Source organism: Ovis canadensis, chromosome 2, assembly GCF_042477335.2.
Source record: "Ovis canadensis isolate MfBH-ARS-UI-01 breed Bighorn chromosome 2, ARS-UI_OviCan_v2, whole genome shotgun sequence".
NCBI lineage: Eukaryota > Metazoa > Chordata > Mammalia > Artiodactyla > Bovidae > Ovis > Ovis canadensis.
Window position 1 is genome coordinate 203,657,950 of NC_091246.1, and position 22,366 is coordinate 203,680,315.

The 22,366-nt window shown below is 37.1% G+C and overlaps 1 protein-coding gene across 1 annotated transcript in view; it reads right to left on the bottom strand.

Moving 5' to 3' along the window:
- Positions 1-22,366, bottom strand: part of DNAH7 (dynein axonemal heavy chain 7) — a 256,795-nt gene that overhangs the window by 187,077 nt on the left and 47,352 nt on the right. The window contains exons 9-15 of the mRNA XM_069574477.1: positions 20,532-20,657; positions 14,944-15,063; positions 11,552-11,735; positions 10,771-10,950; positions 4,857-5,129; positions 3,984-4,111; positions 1,699-1,777 (exon numbers count right to left, since the gene is read on the bottom strand). Of these exons, the coding sequence (XP_069430578.1) occupies positions 1,699-1,777; positions 3,984-4,111; positions 4,857-5,129; positions 10,771-10,950; positions 11,552-11,735; positions 14,944-15,063; positions 20,532-20,657 (1,090 nt within the window). The remainder of the gene's footprint in view (positions 1-1,698; positions 1,778-3,983; positions 4,112-4,856; positions 5,130-10,770; positions 10,951-11,551; positions 11,736-14,943; positions 15,064-20,531; positions 20,658-22,366) is intronic.

Below are 22,366 nucleotides of genomic sequence, written 5' to 3' on the forward strand. Positions count from 1 at the left end.
CTATAAACAGAAATTCACACCAAATAACTCCAAGTTCCTACAGAATTCTAGTGATGGCTACGGGGGTAAATAAATAACACTCTTCATACTCAATATTCATTATTTTTCAAAGGAATTTCCAGCTATGGAACTCTCTAGCTACCTTTAAAATCATTCATATTAAAATATCACTTTTGCAACAACTAACATAAAATATAAAAGATTCTAAGAAAAAAATACTATAGGTATGTTTGTATTTGATACACAGACATACATTCAGGTGCCAAGAGTCCCAATCCAAGTATAAATACTTGAAAAGGAAATAGAGGAATTATATATAGAGGCTGATATATAAAAGCTGGTTCTAATAATTTTAATAAAATTTTCTTTAAGTGATTAATTTAATGTACATAATCATATGAACTCCTTTTGTAATTTCTTACCTATACAAACTTTTGAATGATTTTACATGTTTTTCTGGGTTTGCTTAAATATTTTAAAATCTAGAAACACAAGGTTCTATTTTGGATCTTGCGATTGCTGCTACTGCTGCTGCTAAGTCACTTCAGTCATGTCCGACTCTGTGTGACCCCAGAGACGGCAGCCTACCAGGCTCCCCTGTCCCTGGGATTCTCCCAGGGACATTGCCATTTCCTTCTCCAATGCATGAAAGGGAAAAGTGAAATGGAAGTCGCTCAGTCGTGTCCAACTCCTAGCGACCCCATGGACTGCAGCCTACCAGGCTCCTCCATCCATGGGACTTTCCAGGCAAGAGTACTGGAGTGGGGTGCCATTGCCTTCTCCGTTGCGATTGCTAGAAAAGGAAAAAAAAAAGCTCCTATAAAAGCTTAACATTACACAAATGGAAAAGGAACAAAATAAAAAGATGATCAGCCAGGTGTCTTATATTATTTTACTCATGATCAGGCAGACCTCAATCATAGGAGACTTATCTGATATTTTCAGTACCATAGTCCTATGCTCAAAATATTTTTCAGCAATCTACCACAGAAATGTTTAATATATGATAGAGTAAAAGATAACCTATGGAAAACAAAGCAAAACATTACTTAAGGATTAAACATTCATTGATTTAAGAAATGAAGGATGACCACATATTTCAGGTTTCCCAAGACAGCCCTGGTTTATGCCTGTTAGCATAGTAATGATTATTAACAGTGCTCTCAAAAAGATCCTTGTAGACAGACAACTGCATTAATAACTCCAATATTTCACCTCTTCCAATATCTAATCTTAGGGTGTCCTCTCACAGACTCTGTGGCCATGTGACTTGCTTTGGTCAATAGGTTACTTGCTATTCTGACACAAGTAGAAACTTAAAAACCATATGTGCAATTGGGCTTGCTTTTCTGTCTCTGTCACTCCATGAAAACACGCACAGGTGAGACTGCTGAAGTTTGAGAGGAAAGTGAAGCAGAAGAAAGTTACTGAAGGTAATGATAATGGTCAACCCAACTGAGAACTAGTTGATCTGGCTAAGTCAGAACCGTCTAGGAGTATCCAGCCTGCATCACCAAGCTTCGACAGACAGACAGAGAGAAACAGAGAGAGAGTGTATGTGTGTAACTTAAGCCTCTGTTTTAACTTTTGGAGTGATTTGTTGCTATATTATCATGTCAATAATTATAAAAACCTGGGAAAAATAAGCAAAACAATTTATTCACACACATATGACTATACAGAGCTTATAAACAATACCTTCATTTCCATTAGTTCTGCTGTATTTGGAGGTGTGCTAAGAGCTTTTTCAGATATCTTTTCAAATTCCTCACATAATCTGAAAAACCAGACAAAAGTCATTTATATAATTAAATTTTATTCCTAAATATATTCATGTATACTGTTTTAATATTCCATTACATGAAAAATAGATTATCTTATGTATATGACATCTAAGTAATTAAAAGCAAATTTGTGCTCACTTATTCATTCAATACACATTTAATCATTCACCATGTTCCTAACTACTGTATTAAGTGCCAGAGATTCAGAAACGTGGAAGATGTAGTAATGGTTCTCAGACAGTCCACATTCCAATATGCAAGACAAGACTATGAACAATCACTTCCAACCTAGAGTTTCAAGGATGCTACCAGAGATTTAATTGAGATGGTACTAAAAGGTGGTCTACTTGGAAGGCACGGTTAAAATGGGCTGGTGTGCTCAGAAACTTCTGGTAGTATGCAAATATCTCCTACTGACTTGAGTTGTGGGCAACACAAATAATGAACTTACCATGAAATTAAAAAGAAAAAAGACAGAGTTGTGAGAGGTTAAGAAAGTTGAGATAATGCATAGAAATTTATTCAAGAAGATTGCTGTGAGGTGAAAGAGAGGGAATGGATGGTGATGATGTTGAGTTGAAGTGGAAGATGGAAAATGGAAGAGGGTTTTGAACATGTTTGCAAATTTCAGAGGCAGAATCAACAGTGAAGGAGAGATTTAAGATGAGACACAGAGGGGACAACTCAAAAGCACAGGTCCAGAGAGATAGAAGGCAATGAGGCTGAGCTTATGGGTGGAGACAAGAACAATGAATGGTTGCCAGACCCTTGTCCTGTGAGAAGGTGGGGAGTCAGACAGGAAGGGGTCTGTGCAGAGGTGAGTTGAGACAGATGAGAGCAAGGAGTTAAGGGTATTTGTACCTAACAGTTCCTGTAATAGTCCTGGTGTGTCCTCTGTACATACTGGGAGTCTGGCGAGAGGCATACTTAGGAGAAAAAGGGAAAAAGTAGAACTGGCATGAGCTCTAGGGGCAGCTAAGAGGCAGGGAAATAGCTATGAAATTAAATATTTCACTCAGCATGAAATGTTATAAGTAAAACACATATTCACTATTCTACACTTGCAGAGGAAAAGGTACTTTGAGATGAATATGTGATTCTGGGTCTTAGATAAGCCACCCAAGTCCTAGCCCTTTTTCATGTGGTGCCACCCTCTTCAGCCTCCCCCCAGCCCCACCTCTCATCCCTCACAGTATCTGTGAAAGCAACATAACCCACTCCTTGTTCCTAGGGCACATCATGACATTTCATATCTCACTTCCTTCTACATACTATATCCTCTAACTGGAATTCTTTCACCCACATTGTTCACCTGGTGGACTCCTACTCAACCTTCAAAAGGAATTCATGTATCACTGCAACTTTTCAGCCTTCCCTGATTTTCCCCTCTCCTCCAACCTTCACTGTGAAGGAAATTGACCATTTCCGTCTCTACTGTTCCCTGTTGTAATTTACTGGATTGGGTGTCCACTTCTGCAATATAACTTCAGCAGCCTTGTTCATAGTCTATGTTCCTAATGCTGTGCCTGACCTTCCTCTAGGCTTCTACAAAGGCTAAAAGAAGTATTCTTTTTAATAATATTTTCTCTAACACTATAACTATAAAAATTCTTTTTAGTTTATTCCATATAACTGATATCAGGAAAGAGGCTCATGGAGCCACATTATCACCAGCGTTAGAAAACTACACTAATTACACTTCTAGCCTTAAATAGGTATTCTGCTTTACACATTAGCATTTTTGAGTTTACTTATCAAGAGTTAGTTTTCCTTAAAATCTCCAGGTTGAACAACAAATGAGCTTGTAGTTAAGATAACATGTTCCCATGGACATGAAGGGTAATTACAGTAAAATGATGTTCCAAATTTGGGATCCTTGACAACTACTCTGAATATCCACTTTGAAAACTCACTCTGTGTACTGATTACACAAACTTAAAAATGTGAAGTTAGATAATGTCCACATGACTTATACAAAAGAAATGCAAATGCATTTTAATACCACCTTAATTCAGAAAACTGGGAAAACATATTCATGGTGGAAAAAAAGACACTAAATAGATTCAAGTAGAAATAAGTGTGGCTTTATCTTTTCTTTTAGGTCATTTATGACACTGCTTTATCCAATACTTTAGGTGACAGTTGATTCTATTTAAACCGCACCCCCCGCCTACAAAATAAAAGTATTACACACAGTACCTTGTATTTACTTCCTGATGATCTCTGAACATTTTAGCAATAAGTTTTCCACAAATGACATCTGCTCGCTTCACCAAAGCTCTGATTAATTCCTCACAGCGCACTTCAAACATTCCTAAACGAATAGTCTGCAATGATGGGTATCAAAAGTTTAATAAACATGAAATGACATAAATGATTCCCACAATTTTGCCTTTTCCACAATATTGATTTTGTGTGTATGATCTAATACAATTGAGTTTGTTTTTTTTTAATATGATGTAGGCTGGGTTTTTTAAATACTCTACCACTATCTTCTCAGTAAATCTCCTTGAATAGTATTCTTAAGCCAATTCTATTTCAGGACAATAACGGATATAAAAACTTCAGAGAACTAACTTATTGCTATATAGACAGTGCAAGATTTAAATGTTATATTTGCTCTGTACAAAAAGTAATGAATGTTCATGGTAGTAATTTTGGAAAATATTTTTAAAAAGGACAAAAGTAGAAAATGTTTAATTACTAGTCTTCTACTAAATAAGTAACCACATTTTGGTATAATTACCATTGTTTCCCAAAGTATTTATAAACACCAAAGCAATTAAAAAAATTAGTTCTTGATATTTTTCACGGGTCAAATTAAAGAAAGTACTTAAAAGTCAGGCTTGCACGGTAGACTTTCAGCTCTCTGAGCAGAAGAATCTTGTGTTTTGTCTATTTCCATATAGCCAGGGCTTACCAAATGCTTGGCATATAGAAAAGTCCAGTAAATAGTTATCTGTTGATAATAATGGTCTAATTCTTTCACTGTACAGTGTAGGAATACATGCTAATAAACCAGGGAAAAGATCACTAGGTACAAAGAACAGCTGTACAAGACGGGTGATTTACCTTTCTAGATGTGTACTGTATATCCTCTATGAGTTTTTGGTATTTGCGAATTTCTTGTATTATTCTCTCATAATGATGATTTTCTGCAAGAAAAGCATCAGCATCTTGCTCAGCTTTTCTGGTAATTAAAAAATCATACTTGTCATAAAATCTGAGGTGCTCAATGGGTGCCACGCTCTCACGCATAACCACCTCCTTAATCTTTGCTTTGTGAGCTTCGACAATTTCATTCAGAATTATTGGCTTCAAGACTGTTGGTTTAGACTTACTTTCCTAAACAAAGGGATAAAAACTATATGAGTCATTTAAAATATCTTAAATTAAGGTAGCCATATCATTTGTGTTGCGCTGTTTAGTCACTTAAGTCACGTCCAGCTCTTTTGCAAGATCATGAGCCTGCCAGGCTCCTCTGTCCATGGGATTTCCCAGGCAAGAATACTAGAGTGAGTAGCCATTCCCTTCTCCAGGGGATCTCTCTGGCACAGAGACCAAAGACACATCTCCTGCATTGCAGGTGAATTCTTGACGGCTGAGCTACCAAGTAAGCACACCATATCATTTAGCTATGTAAAAATGCCCATCTTAGCACATTGTCTTTTTACTCTCAAGGTACTCTGATTTTTCTAATCTATGTCTACAGAAGGAAATTCAGTTTAATCACAGCATATTTTAAATATCTAGGTTTCATATAATGTTTTGTTTTTCTTAGAGGCTATCTAGGTGTGTTTTGTTTTTCTGTATGGGTGAAAGAGCAGTCACTTGAGAACATGCACAAATTAACAATTAGAATATCAAAACAGCAAAATCCACATTTTATTTGTACAACTGTATATGCTAGCTTAAAAGGTAGTGCTTGCATTGTACATTATTTTTTTTTAAATAAGTCAGCTCAATGTCACTTGATTGTAGTCTTTGATCACAATACTTAGTCACCTTGAGAAGTAATCTATCTGGAACAAAGAAAGACTGTTTACTCATTGATTGGACTCTGAGTTTTGATTCTGTGAACAGCAACTAGAACAGACTAAAATCCCTAGTTGCAAAATTTGCATTCTGCTACCACCGTTAGAATAACATGGGCAAGAATGTTATCAGACAATTATTTTAAATAAGCAAACAAATCTCAACAGACAAGTAAATGTGCAAATATGGTTTATTATCTTGAACCAAGATATACTTTAAATACACACACACACACTCTCTCTCTCTCTCTCTCTCTCTCTCTCTGCCTGTTTTCCAGAGAAGGGATTTTTAACCATCACAAATAAAAATCATTGCCAGTAGTGAATATCCTACAGCTTTTAAACTGATAATATCAAATGATTCCTCAGCGAACTGGGTAATTTGGTCAGGTATCCAGGGTGCATTTGCCCACTATGTCCCCTAGTGGGCATTTCAGGAAATCACACTTTTTAAGAACTAGATGCTTCATGAGAACATTAGTGAATCCCACCACCTTCACTATCATCTCAACCCTACTCTTGGGGCACAGTAGATGTTTGGTGTCATCCTTTCTGAAAAAGAACTTTAGGATAAATAAATACATATTGTAAAATTTATGCAATGTGAAATTGTTGGGTCTAATGTGAAGCTTGTCCATTTTAGTTTACTGATTCCATTATATTTACTACCGTGGACAAGAGTCTTTCAGAAGAAATGGAGGAGCCCTCATACTCAAAAAAAGAATCCAAAATGCAGTACTTGGATGCAATCTCAAAAACTACAGAATACTCTTGATTGGTTTTCAAGGCAAACCATTCAACATCATAGAAATCCAAACCTATGCCCCAACCACTAATGCTGAAGAAGCTGAACTTAAATGGTTCTATGAAGACCTACAAGTCATTCTAGAACTAACACCAAAAAGGATATCATTTTCATCATAGGGAACTGAATACAAAAGGAGAAAATCAAGAGATTCCTGGAGTAACAGGCAAATTTGGCCATGGAGTACAAAGTGAAGGAGGGCAAAGGCTAAGGGAGTTTTGTCAAGAAAACACACTGTCATATCAAACACCCTTTTCCTACAACACAAAAGACTACTCTACACATGGACATCACCAGATGATCAACAATGAAATTGACTGCAAAGAATACAATCAATCTGAAGATGGAGAAGTTGTATACAATCATCAACAACAACAAAAAGACCAGGAGCTGACTGTGGCTCAGATCATGAGCTCCTTAGTACAAAATTCAGGATTAAAGTGAAGAAAGTATGGAAAACCATTAGGACATTCAGGCATGATCTAAATCAAATCCCTTATGATTATACAGGGTAGATGATGAATAGATTCAAGGGATTAGATCTGGTAGATAGAGTGCCTGAAGAACTGTGGGTGGAGGTTCATAACACTGTACAAGAGGTGGTGACCAAAACCAGTCTGAAGAAAAAGAAATGCAAGAAGGCAAAGCGGTAGTCTGAGGAGACCTTACATATAGCTGAGGAAAGAAGAGATACAAAAGGTAAAAGAGAAAGGGAAAGATACACTCAACTGAATGCAGAATTCCAGAGAATAGCAAGAAGAGATAAAAACCTTCTTAAGTGAAAAAGGCAAAAAAAAAAAAAAGAGAACAATAGAATGGCAAAGACTTGGAGATCTCTCCAAGAAAATTGGAGATACCAAGAGAATATTTCATGCAAAGATGGGCACAATAAAGGACAGAAATGACAAGGAACTAACAGAAGCAGAAGAGATTAAGAAGAGGCGGTAAGAATACACAGAAGAATATACAAAAAAGGTCTTAACAACCTGGACAACCACAATTGTGTGGTTACTCACCTAGAGCCAGACATCCTGGAATGTGAAGTCAAGTGGGCCTCAGGAAGCATTACTACAAACAAAGCTAGTGGAGGTGATTTAGCTGTTTCAAATCCTAAAAGATGATACTGTTAAAATGCTACACTCAATATGCCAGCAAATTTGGAAAATGCAGCAGTGGCCACAGGACTGGAAAAGGTCAGTTTTCATTCCAATCCCAAAAAAAGGCAATGCCAAAGAATGTTCAAACTACCACACAATTGCACTCATTTCACAGGCTAGCAGGGTAATGCTCAAAATCCTTCAAACTATGCTTCCATAGTACATGATCCAAGAACGTCCAGATAAACAAGCTGGCTTTAGAAAAGGCAGAGGAACCAGGGCTCAAGTAGCCAACATCCATTGGATCACAGAGAAACCAAGGGAATTCCAGAAAAATATCTACTTCTGCTTCATTGACTACATGAAAGCCTTTGGCTATGTGGATCACAACAAACTGAGGAAAATTCTTAAAGAGATGGGAATACCAAACTACCTTACCTGTCTCCTGAGAAACTTATATGCAGGTCAAGAAGCAACAGTTAGAACCAGACATGGAACAATGGACTGGTGCTAAATTGGGAAAGGAATACAACAAGGCTGTATATTGTCACCCTGCTTATTTAACTTATATGCATAGTATATCATTCGAAATGCCAGGCTGGATGAATCACAAGCTGGAATCAAGATTGCCCAGGAGAAATATCAACAACCTTATATATGCATATGATACCACTCTAATGGCAGAAAGTGGAGTGGAACTAAAGAGTCACTTGATGAAGGTGAAAAGCTGGCTTAAAACTCAATATTCAAAAAACGAAGATCACAGTATCTGGTACCATGACTTCATGGCAAGTAGATGGGGACAAAAGTGGAAACTGTGACAGATTTTATTTTCTTGGGCTCCAAAACCACTGTGGACACTGACTGTATCCATGAAATTAAAAGACGCTTGCTCCTGAGAAGGAAAGCTATGATAAACCTAGAGAGTGTATTAAAAAGCACAGACTTTACTGACAAAGGTCCCTATAGTCAAAGCTATAGTTTTTTCAGTAGTCATGTATGGATGTGAGAGTTTGACCCTAAAGACGGGGCTGAGTGCCAGAAAATTGGTGCTTTTGAACTGTTGTGCTGAGGAAGACTCTTGAGAGCCCCTTGGATTGCAAGGTGATCAAACCAGTCAGTCCTAAAGGAAACCAGTCCTGAATATTCACTGGAAGAACTGATGCTGAAGCTGAAGCTCCAGTACTTTGGCCACTTAATGCATAGAACTGGTTCACTGGAAAATACCCTGATGCTGGGAAAGATTGAGGGCAGGAGGAGAAGGTGGCAACAGAGGATGAGATCATTGGATAGCATCACTAACTTGCAATGGACATGAGTTTGAGAAATTCCAGTAGATAGTGAAGGACAGGCAAGCCTGGTGTACTGCAGTCCATGGGGTCACAAAGAATTGGACATGACTTAGTGACTGAACAACAACAATGTGAATCTTATTAATATTCATCATAAAATAAGTAAGGTGGGAAATCATAACTGGTATCCCCACAGAAAACCAGGAACATTGAGAGGTGACACAACCTCAAAATGAGGGTTCTCAGGACATAAAATTTCAGAAGGCTGCAAGTTGAGGGGGCAATAAAGAGAAAATGTCTTATCTGGGCCTTGTTTTTCAGTGGAGAAGAAAAAGGATGGTTATCTTAAGCATCTGTAATCACAAACCTGTTTTCATACAGATTTAGGAAAATGTTCATACTATCAGTATTGTCCACCAAATCCTCAGGCAAAAATTTTGTCTAAAAGCGTACTGGGTTTGCAGGGGCCTCAAGAGCACCTATCAATATGCAAATTCCAGAGGAACCAATTCAAATCAAGGCCTCAAAGACGTCCTGCATAAAGTTCTCAATTGTACAAGTGAAGTCGCTCAGTCGTGTCCGACTCTTAGCGACTCCGTGGACTGTAGCCCGCCAGGCTCCTCTGTCCATGGTATTCTCCAGGCAAGAATACTGGAGTGGGTTGCCATTTCCTTCTCCAGGGGATCTTCCCGACCCAGGGATCGAACCCAGGTCTCCCGCATTGCAGGCAGACACTTAAGGCCATAGTAATAAAGGAAAAGAACATACAGAAATAAACCACCAGGAGCAGGACTCAGATTGGCAAACAGAGAAGAGTAATGAATATATAACTAAGTACAAGAGACTATCAAAAATGATCAGGGTTAGTTGAAAAAAAAAGTTAATGGGTCCTGAGAAAATAAAAATAAAAAAGTTAGATCTATGGAGATGATAATATTCTCAAAATGAATAATGTCACAATCACAATGGTAAGTAAAATAAAACAAGTCATGGACTATTTATAAGATGACTCCATCTATACAACAATATGAAAAAACTAAAAAGAAATTTAATATGCAGCTGTGTATTAATAGTAAGTTTATCTTTAAAAATTTGGAATAATAACTACAAAATGCAAGATAGTGAATCCTTTGCTAGAAGGTAGAAGAACAAAACTATGAACAGGGAAGGACAACTGAGGGGCAGAGCTTAAAGGTCACATTGTATGAGTTAGATTGAAGGCATGAAGGTGTTAACTTTATTACTACTTAAAACTTTAAACATTAGCCTTAAAACTTTAAAGAGTCCTGTACTCTTCTTATGCGTGACATACTTATAAACTATTTAAAAAATTAAAAGGGAAAAAGAAAGCTAATGGTTGTTACTTAGGAAACTTGAAAAACTTTTAAGTAAATGAATTTTCAGACATGCTCATTTCAGATACTAGATTGCAATAACTACTGTTGAAATATTGTTCAGCAGAATGTTGCTAAATATTCGGCCAAAGAGAGAAGGGAAGCCAGACCTGATCACAACTTTAATTCTTCCCCCTCAGAAAGTTTTCAGCTGAATTCAATGAAAGACTGGTCTAAGAAACTGGTATTAAAGAGAAGCTAATGGGAGAATAGTATGTTTTCAAGCAAAACTGCCTTATAAGCCAATGTGATTAAGTCATTTATATTCCGTTAAGCGGAGGATACCAGTCTACACCTTCTAGAAGTTATTTGAAGGAAATACTGTCATGCAAATTCAAGCAATCAGAATATCGTTGCTACTTACCCATTTGGAATACAATTTTGTCTCAACTCTTGGCACAAAGTTCACAGCCTTAATCATGACATCATAAACATTTAGAAGAATGTCTATATAATCATTGAAATCAGGTTCAAACTTAATGGTGTCATTATCAAGAATCAGCCTCATGACAAAACCTGGATGTTCAAAGGCTCTAACAGAATCCTGCAACAAATAAATTATATAAAATGTATATATTATAAAGTATCCATAAATATGCATATCAATTGTGAGAGACTAAGGAGGGCACTGGTCCCAGGAGAATACACCCTTCCTCTCATGACCTAGACAGTTAACCCAAGGAGGCGCTGTACCAAAAAAGATAAGAGCCATTCCCAGCTAGACTTGTTGGTATCTACTATAGGGTCAAGAGGCCAGAAAAAGGAAGATGTGTATAGCAGTGGGGCTCTAGAATCATGCAAGAAGGAGCCCAAGAGGAGAATATGTAAATTCCCAGACTGCTCACCTGTATCAGGACCTTCTTCCAGTAAGAAAAGCGTTGTTTGAAGAAGTCTTCCCCAGTCATCATGACCCAAATTTCCCAATGATGGGAATTTTCACTTATTCCCACTAACCTCACTAATATAATAATAATAATATATTCTACACATGTAGGTTGACACTAAGTCTTTTTTAAAACAGTTAAGTGTAATAGGTATAAAGATATACTTTCTGATCTCTCACTGGTAAAAGTTATAATTATCCACTCTCAAAGAACTGAAAATAAATTGGTAAATGAATATTGGTATGACTGAATCTTACTTACTGGAGGTTGTGCAATTAAGTCTGTGAAATCTTGCATGGAAACCAAAGCAAGTTCCTGCAGTTGTAAAGTCATAAGTGTAGCAGTACAGTTGAAAAAAGATTCCATTTTGGCACTGCTGTCACCAGTTGGCAATAGTTTCTTTTTATTACCTTGGTAATAAATATTCTGCACTTCTGGAAACCACCTTCAAAGAACAAAAGACTTTTAAAAGTTAATACTTTCAGTGAATTACTCCTCTTACATTAACTTCTGAACATCCAAAGGTCTTCATAGAGAGGTATATTGCCAAGTGACATTATCCACTTTCTGAAATGTAAGTGCTAGCATATTTCATCCCTCCTAAGAAATTTTAATCATAGACAATGGAAAATGGCTCAATGACATGATGCTTTGATAAAAACGTAACTTGAACTCCATGTATGACACTCTTTGGATATTATAAAAATTATCTTTACTGAATATTACAAGGCATGCTTCCCATGGATTTGTCAATTTAAAGCTAAAATGTGAGTAACATTAAATCAAGGGAGGCCTTTATTGGTTCAACCCACTTGATATTTTATGCTATTCTATTTCACAATGATAGTTGAAAACAAGATACAAAACAACAAAATCAAGTATGTTCTTTTCTTATCCTCCTTCATGAGAAATTCTAAAAGAGTGATTGATTTAAACAAGTTTCAAATGTATATGCATCCTTGTAATAAAAGGAAAACAATGAATTTCATATTCACAGACACATTGTGATAAGCCAAGTTTTCAGTTTACAAAACCACTGTCCAACACTAAAATTAAGGAATATTTGTACCTCTTTTATAAGATAGAATTTTTAAGCAATCAGTATAAGCTCAGGAGTTGCCTGAATGCTCCCAGAGAGATCAAAGTTTTAAACGTATTTGTCCCTTTAACAAATACATGTTTTGTGCCCCTGTGCTAGGGACAGTGCCTCAGGAGATATGAAAAATATGACATAATCCTTTATCTTTTAGAATAGGGAAGGCAACATGTCATAGCAGAAAAGCAGATACATTTGAAATCAAAGGATAGAGTCATATTTTCTACTTAGAGAAGAGTTTTATAGTGAAGAGGGCAATTTCACTAAAGAAGAGATAAAAATGAAGCGAAAAGACCATGAGAAAAGGATCTGAAGTAGAAGATATGAAAAATAGGTGGGAGAGGTAGGGCAAATATATCTAATCATTTTGCTATCCGTATCAGAGCTAACAGACTAGAAAATCGGAATAAGTAAGTGGGGCAAAGTGTGCAGGACTTTGCAGAACTTGGGAGTTAAACACAAGAACTTGGGACAAGCTTATGCTCTATGAATAAACAGCATATCCTTCTGCAGTGGGGCACGACTGCTAAAGCAACAGGTAAACAGGATAGGTAGCAAATACTAAGGGGAGAGAGCGAAGCCAGATACAGCAGATACTAAGGGGACTGAGAAATTTCCAGTAGCTCAGGCAAGAGATGAAGACAAATGAAATGTATCTCAACAAAAAAAGAATAGTTAAAGATACACTGAGTATGGCTAGAGGCAGCCTGGGGATGGTGAGGATGTAGATGATGAGTAAAAGACATAGAAAAAGTGAAAAAAACTTTTCAACTTGGCCTGGGAATTGTCCAGAAGAAGAAGAATGGCAGGTCTGGAATAAAGAGTAAATACTGTTATGGAAATGTTGAGAACCAGGTGCTGACATTTCATTCAACTGGAGATATACAGTAGAAATTTTATAAGAGGGACACAGAGCTCAGAAAACATAAGCTCTTAAGACAGCTAAGAGAGAAGAAATCATGAAATTGTTGAGAATATAGAGAAGAAAAATGAAAGCAAATACCTGCACAGCCTCTATTCTTAGAGAAGAGAGTAAGATTAAGTAGAGTCAGAAAAAGAGATCAAAAAAGAAATAGATACAGACACAGAACAGAGACTTAGAGAAGGCGGTAGTGATAAACTACAGCAAATGCTGAATAGAAGTGGAGGACGAGGACTAAGAAGATGTCACAATTAATCATTTACTAATTGTTTCTCCACTGTGGTGAGCTGATGTTCTGCCTTTCAGCCATGATAAAACACATTCTGGATCCCTATTTAAAGAATGGCCAGAGCATTCTTCCCTCAGAATCAATTAAGCAGCATCAAGATATACAGTTAATCAATCTACATCTTTCAGCAAAATAACTCAATAATGGTTTATCCTCTACTCTTTTCTTTGACATCCATTCTACTAAAATTTGCAGTGGAAATGTAATCCTGGGGTAGAACCCTAAAGTTATAGAATAAGTTATATTTATTTTTATTCTGTGCTTATGAGGTCATATTCTTCTCTGCAATTAATTATGAAGTTTCATTCCACACTTCTCCTCTATTTTTTATAAGAAATAAATACTAATATTATATAAAAGTCTAAAGTTCTTTCAAGTAATATCAAACAAAGAATTTGCTTCTAATGTATTAGTGAAGAAAAAACATAAAGGAAAGATTTAGCCATAAGCTGTTAAAAGATATCTTCCTAAGTACCTTTCAGAAATCATAAAACCAAGCTGGAGTTTCATGTCCTCTGCCATCTTAAATGTGATCCAATTTTAATGTTCTATTTGTAATAACTTAATGACCTCTAAGCATCTGCCCACCAAACGGGAGACCCAGGTTCAATCCCTGGGTCGGGAAGATCCCCTGGAGAAGGAAATGGCAACCCACTCCAGTATTCTTGTCTGGAAAATCCCATGGACAGAGGAGCCTGGGGCTACAGTCCCCGGGGTCCCAAAGAGTTGGACACGACTGAGCGAGTTCACTTCACTAATGACCTCTAACAGAGACAATTTTCCTGTATTGTTTCAGAACATAGTATCTGGCACCAGTATCAATAATTATCATATGTGGCTATTGCATTTTGAAGGGCCAAATCAAAATGATGTTTAATTTTCATTTGATAGGTCTACCCTCCCAATACAACTGTAAACTCCTTTAAATAATATTTTCCCTTTAAACTCTTCTGTATCCTCCATCCAAAATCAAGATGTAATAGGCATGTTACTTTGCATGTCTTCATAGCAGACTCAAAGAAGTATCTGGAGAATGATTAGTTGATGATCATTACCCTCCCGCCCCCGTGTTATCCAACCCTACCCTCAGAGGAGAGCGTAGAAACAAGACATTGAAAAAAAAACCATCCATTATAACCATCTTAGTTTCTATACTATCTATGCTGCATAGAACATCTGGATAGACATCACAGAGCAAGACAGTTAAAGACATCATATTTAACCCTCAATCAGAAATGATTACAAACTTGTTAAAATGAGATTTTCTGAAAGCAGTTAAACTATAGTAGCTCAATCATCACATTTTAAAATGTATGTTTTTTGTACATGAAATTTCAAAACTTTACATTTTCAGTAGAGTCTCTTTGGCAGATTCCATGTGTTTCATGACAATTGTCTGAAAAGTTGACAGCTCCAATGCATCCTGACGATTGTGAAATTCTTCTATATCAACTAACCGTAACTTTCTGCAAGAGATGTCAATGAACAGTGATTTACGTATGAGTGGCTTTGTTTGGTATTTGATATTTTGCTAATTGGTTGTTCCCTTCTCAAAAACAATATTCCTAGGTTTTATCACTAAAATTTGTGTTTCATAAAAATATTCTAGAACATAAAACATTTTAATTTTAAAATAATATAATTAAATTCAACAGGAACACAGTTCCTGTTATTATGAAAGAGTGCTATACAATAGAAGGATATAATAACTGAAATTTTATGGATAGTTAAACTGAATTTTTCTTCTAACTAGAATAATTATAACAGGAAAAGAGGTAGGGCTCAAAGCTTACAAGGTCCACTCCTCCTAAAACAAAAACTGTACCCATTCTGAAAAGAGAGCAATCCTGGATATTGAGAAGCCATGAGGTGAGGGAGTTCTCACACCTAATTATGACCCAGTGTATAAAAAAATCTTTTGAACTTGTGTGGTTTTTATTTTTTTTTTTTAAGAAAACTGTATTTACTTCAGCCAATAGTTTTCAGTTCTGACTACAACACTATAATCCTTGTTACAAACATGCTTCACTCAAGAATTTTCTCTAAAAAAAAAAAAAAAGAATTTTCTCTAGCCCATTAAAGAGCAATAGTATCTATTAGTATCATTGTTATGCACCTCAGTTTAACCACAGATTATTTTCCTAAAGAAATTGCTTTTAAATTTCCACATGATCAAACATTTTCTATGTTATCTGAAAGGCAGTAAACACTATTAAAACATTACATTTAATTTTTGCTTAAAGACCAATATAAAATCTTGGTTAGTAAATGAAACACGTTTCACATCTCTTTAGATTCCTTTCACAAGTGGAAGTCCATCTCCTAGATTATAATGAGTTCAGTACATGACATCAGTGATATATTATGCACAAAGTCGGTATAGCCATTGCTGAAGAATCATTGGTAATGTGTTATTCTGGACAACTGAGCAGTGCAAAGCAAAGTTTTACATAAAATATTTCTAAAATGTAGCATGACGGCACATACTAAACATAATCTGCTCTCTTTAGGCTTCTAGCTCAACATGTTCAATGTGACTTTCTGCTTTTAAGCTGTAGCTATAAATCAGGGTGCAGGTGCGTGCCATGTGAAGCAGCCCTGAAGAAGGGCAATTGCTAGGGCAGGAGCCCTGGAATCCACTGTGCCATTGAGCAACCAGACCAATTTTCCCTGCACTTCCTTGGTGTTTGATTTAGAGACAGTTCTAAGCACAGGGCACCCATCTTTCCTGTTTTGAGACTGACAGGCTTTTACAAAAGTTTTACAGAACTTTTCTCATGAAATCCCTAATAACGCCCCCTATTTGGTCAAAAGGCTGAATTTTTAAGATGGCAAAAGTACTACCGGACATTGGTCTTACTTTCTCAGGACAATTCCTACAACAATCTAGGAGTAGAACAATAGTTTTAATCACTGGATTAAGACTACAGAAAGAGTCAGGAAAAAAAGATACTCAACAAATAACAGTCCCAAATCACCCAGACTGAATGTCGGGTTCTTCCCTGAACTCTTCCTATCCTTTACCTGCTGCAAGCAAGCAGATGTCAATTTCTGGAGACTCAGCAGTCAGTCATGGATCCCTCCCATCCTCACACCTGCCACTTGATGCTCATCACAGTCTGTAACCTACCTTGTTCCTTGGATCCATCACTGATTTCAGGCAGAATGGTCTTCAGCAGTCTTGGCCCAACACTCTGGACTTAACATCAAGTCAGTCTCTGACTTTGATTTCTAGTTCTCAAAGCTAATCTCACTTCTTCGTGAAGTCACTCAGTCATGTTTGACTCTTCATGACCCTATGGACTGTAGCCCACCAGGCTCCTCCATCCATGGAATTTTCTAGGCAAGAGTACTGGAGTCGGTTGCCATTTCCTTCTCCAGGGGATCTTCCCAACCCAGGGATCGAACCCAGATCTCCCGCATTGCGGACATACACTTTACCATCTGAGCCATCAGGGAATTGCTACAGTCTCACTTCTTACTGGGCCCAAGTTGCCTCTTCAATCACACCCCAAGTGCTCACGTTTCTTGCCTGCTCCATGAATTTAGAAACATGTTCTGCTCTTGCCAGTTATCCTCCTTTGTTGCATTCGAAGTAGCACACTCTAGGCAGTGCTCTGCACTTGCTTTCTTCACTTACTAAAACTTCCTGGAGACATTTCCATAGCAGCACATTGATACTGTTCTCATTTGTATTTCATAGCTGTATTCCACTGTGTGACTGTACCATCATTTACTGAACCAGTCTACTATCAATGATTACTTGGTTGTTTCCAGGCTTATCCTCTTAACACCTGGTACAATGAAGAACCCTGAATCTCTATCACTTGCTATATTTTCAGGTTTTTATCTGTAAGCTAATTTCCCAGAAATGAGATTGCTAGATTCAAGTGTAAATGAATTTATAATTTTCATAGATATGACCAGATTCCCCTCAAAAGGGTGCCCATTTCTTCAAGCTTCACTAACAATGTATGATGTTACTATATTGGAATTTTGTCAATCCAATGAAAATTACAATGATATCTCAATGTAGTTTTAATTTCAATTTCTTTGCATGTCTCTTCTTATGAGTTAGTTTAAGCACCTTTTTAAGCACCCTTAATTTAAAGAGTAATCAAGTTGTATCCTCCCTGAGTACTGTACAGTAAATTAATCCACGGTGTTCTAGTAATATTTTATTGGACTCACCTTGGTCAAACCATGAATTTAAAAAATCCACTTTATCTTTTCTTTGACATCCTCTGATTTCTACTGTAATTTCTATGATAATTTATACACTAATATATACACTGTACATATATGTGTCCCCCTGCATACACCATTTTTCAAGAAAAAATACCTGGGTGCTATGTACATTTTTTACTACATTATAAATACCATTTTTGACATTAAGTGGGTTCTATAAGCCTAAATATTGAGTGACATGAAATTGCACATTTTCATCTAGAGAGCATCCCTTTAGGATTCCACATTCAGGCATTTTAGAGTCATTCCAGTGATTTTTTGCATTACCATTCCCAACTCACCCCTAACTCATTGTTACACAGAGTGTGTATGCTTAGTCACTCGGATCTCCCACTGAGTGGGTAGCCATTCCCTTCTCCAGGGGATCTTCCCAACCCGGGGATCAAACCCAGGTCTCCTGCATTACAGGCAGATTCTTTACTGTCTGAACCACCAGACAGTCACACAAAGATGGCCTATTTTTTCAAGACCTGCTGAGATTCAGGGCAGACTCAGAGTAAGGATGCCCTGTGTGTCCAATGCTGGCTTCTACTCAGAGGAGCAGCACTCTGACAGCCCAGCCCACTCTTAATATTCACACAGAGTGAAAATGACTTACACCAACAAAGGCAACATAGGAGTTGGTAGGGCTCTCTTCCCACCCACAGACCACAAAGCTCCTTTCTCACTTGTCCTTGCTTTAGCTGCTACAACTAAATATATCTCTGCCACTACAACCCTGAACACTAATTTTGGACACATATACTATTTACTGTTTTCTTATCTCAGCTTTGTTGTTTTTACTTCTTCCCCTTCCTCCTTTGATTTTTGTCTCTTGCCTCCTTTCACTGTGTAACAGACAAAGTCTAGCCCTTTACGACAATATTAGGCAATGATGCTCATCCTCCAGTGTCCAGCCCAGTGTATTCTGGCAGCTCCACCTGTGAACCGGTATTTTAAAACAAAAGAAAAACAACACTGTGGTAGTGTTTTGAAAATGTACTAGTGCATATAAACACCCTTTGTGAAAGCAAGATACTATATTGTATGATCTTATCATTACATACAAAACTAGATCACAGGCCTTGTCCAGGAGAGATATCTGAGTACCAGTACCTAAAAGAAAGGAATGAAAAAAGCACAAGGCAGGGAGATGGCCTCTTCCTATTCCCATAAGACAAATTCAAAAAGACAAATAAATCCACATTACACAACGGAAAGTTGAAAGGATGTCATTTCTAACAGTTAAGTAGCCTCCCTGACAAAGGCTAGTTTTATGCTATGTATGTATATACATGTGTGTGGCCATACATATACATTTGGCTACGTGGGCCCAGAGCAAAAACATGAGAAGATGTCCCACTAATGGTTATCACGTCTTTCGCTGGGTTGGTGGAAAGCGAAGCCATGAGGAAAAGAAAGTCCAGGTGGGTGAAGTCAGGTAAAGTAAAGAAAAAGAGCATCGCACTTAAAAAGCGTATATCACATTTGTGTGATCATATATAATTACATACATATCTGCACAATGAGATTAAGTTAAAATTTGTTAAACAAAGGAAGAAGGGGAAAGAGGAACAGAGGGAGGGTGAGGAGGGGCCTCAGACACCGCAAACCCACATTCATCTCACAGGTGGGAGCTGGAGAGAGCCTCTGATGACAGGGTGGCAGAGCTGGGGTGATTCTGGGTGGCTTGGCTTCCTGGTTAGGGTTAGGGGTTCCTGTGTGCTATGGATCCCAACTTCAGAAAGAATTCAGAGAAGTTGGTGAGTGAGGCCTCCCCAGTGTATGTCCAGGGGGCTTCCCAGAACAGAAACAACAGCTGCACTTCTGTAGCACACAGAGCTCTTAGCTTTCCCTTTGTTGGTCTGCAGGAGGTGAGAAAATGTGCTCATTATTGTGCCCTCATAGCAATACCTGCTATTAAGAACCAAGAGGCCCTGGATAGCAGATTGCAAGCAAACTGTGGCGGCTTTGGCTGGGAGGGTGAGAAAAGGTTCACGGACCACCCCGGAGACCTGGGTGCCATATCCTCTAGACAGAGATCCACCCAGGTTTTGAGAGGTCTTCTTTGAGAAAAATAATATAAAGCTATATTACTTCTGCATATTTTATAAATACATATGTCCACGTGTGCCTATTGCTAGGATGCCCCCCAGTGCCTCGGAAGGGATGGCACAAGGGAAGCATACAAAGCTCGAGCTTCTAAACTGTGAAATAAACTGTCCTCAGCCCTAGGGCCAAGACCTTTAGCATCACAGTGCCCATCAGTGTTCACGCCACAACATCACCCACACGGAGATGTATAATCTCCAACAGTTTCCCAGAAACTTCACCTCATGCCAGTCACATGGGCAGTATTTCCTAGGTCTCTGAACAATACAGATTATTGTAGCAGCTAATGTTCCATGGGATTTAAAACAAGTCATGGCGATTCAGTTCTTTAACTATGACTACTCCTTAAAATAAATGTGGTAATTGGGTGGGGGGTGGGGAAGGGAGAACCGGATTAGAGACGATGGTGATGCTCACTTATTACTCCATATAATTCTATGTTATTTACAACCATGTTCAAATACTTAGGTTAAATTTGCAAGAATTTTAAAATTTATAGTTAAAATAATAAATGAAATAATTAAGATAGAATAGCTTTCATCTCTCTTAAAAAATAAACAACAAAAAAAACTTCAGTAAGGCCAGAAATACTTACTTAAAAGTACTGTGCCACAAATCTAGCACTGATAACATTGTAGGGTTCATTGCATTCAAGTGATCCCGAATATAACTGCTTGCAGCTAAAAATGATTTCCTCCAAGGCTTTGGAAGAATTTCCATCCTGAAAACAGAGAAAATATTTAATAATCTTCTTTAAAAATCAAAAATATAACATTCAAAATACTTTTTGAGTAATACTTTTTTGAGTTTAATTTAAATTACCCCTCATGGTAATAATAAAACATGTTATATAATTATGCTTTAAAGTATATAAAAGTCATACTCATTATGGTTTAGTATACTTTCTAATGCATACAAAATTATATTTGAATTTTTATTATATAAGGACGTTTTTCCCCTAAAAGATTGATCTGATGGAGTCCACAAATAACTAACAGTAATTAAGCAGAAAAGAATAGCCAGCTATGTTCTATGTACATCTTCAAAGATTTTTTTAAAAGGAAATATTTAAATATTTTATACCCCTGTGGTTTTTAAAACATTTTAAGAATGTAGTCTAGCCTGGAAATCTCCTTAAATTTCACCTCTGACTTAAAGGTCATTACAAGATCAGGAACACTAACATTCTATTTAAAGACATGTACCCTGTAACTGACGGCTAGATGGTAAAGAATCTGCCTGCAATGCAGAAGACCAGGGTTCGACCACTGGGTCAGGAAGAACCCCTGGAGAAGGAAATGACAACCCACTGCAGTATTACTGCTTAGACAGTTCTATAGACAGAGGAGCTCTACAGGCTATAGTTCATGGCGTCGTAAAGAGTCAGACACGAATGATAGAGGGTTTAATCATAATATTTTGTAACTCTTCCAACTTGAATAATCATCTTTTATATATTAAAGATGGGCCATCTTCATCTTTCAGAGTATATTTAAACATTTATATGTTATGCCTGTAATTTTTTTTACTCATTAATTTTAAACACTCAGTCTTGTTGTAATATATAGTAAGTTTAATTCAGTTTGTCATTTGTGGCCATACCACCTTTACAATTACAAAGGATAATTTTTGTCTATACCTGGGAGAAAAATATTCTCCATAGAAAATATATTGGCTCTTTTTTTTGTTGTTAAGATAAACAATTTGGGGCAATTTTAAATGATAGGAAAGAAAGCAAAACTGAAGTGGTTACTTAATTACATAAGTTCTATTCAAACTATTTAAGAGATGCATTTCTAAACATTAATTATTTTAGGGAAAATATATAGCAAGTGAATTTTCATATTATGCATTCTATATTTTAATCCATGTAATAAAATGAAATGTGTTCTATATTTGCATATTTTCTATAACGTTCCCAATGTTTTGAGGCATTCAGAATGCCATCAAGTTTTCATGTCTGAATCATACCTGAAGCCCATGCTTGGAGCTGTGGAAATACAAAGATCTGTGTCAAGTTCTTTCACCAGCATACTTATATTTTAACCACATAAGCATTCATCTGTCAGTACGTCTGCCTGCCTATCCATTTATCCAACAATTTATAAACATAATGTGTTTTTGTTTAGTCGTGTCTGACTCTTTACAACCCCATGAACCATGGCCCGCCAGGTTCCTCTGTCCATAGGACTTTCCAGACAAGAATACTGGAGTGGGTGGCCATTTCCTCCTCCATAGGATCTTCATGACCCAGGGATGGAACCCCTGTCTCCTGCATTGGCAGGCAGATTCTTTATCACTGAGCCACCTGGGAAGCCCAAACATAACATATTAGGGCTTAAATACATAAAGATAGTACAACCACTTGTATAAAAGAAGTACACAAACTATAAACATATATATGAGAAAATATAACCAGTGTATAAAGAT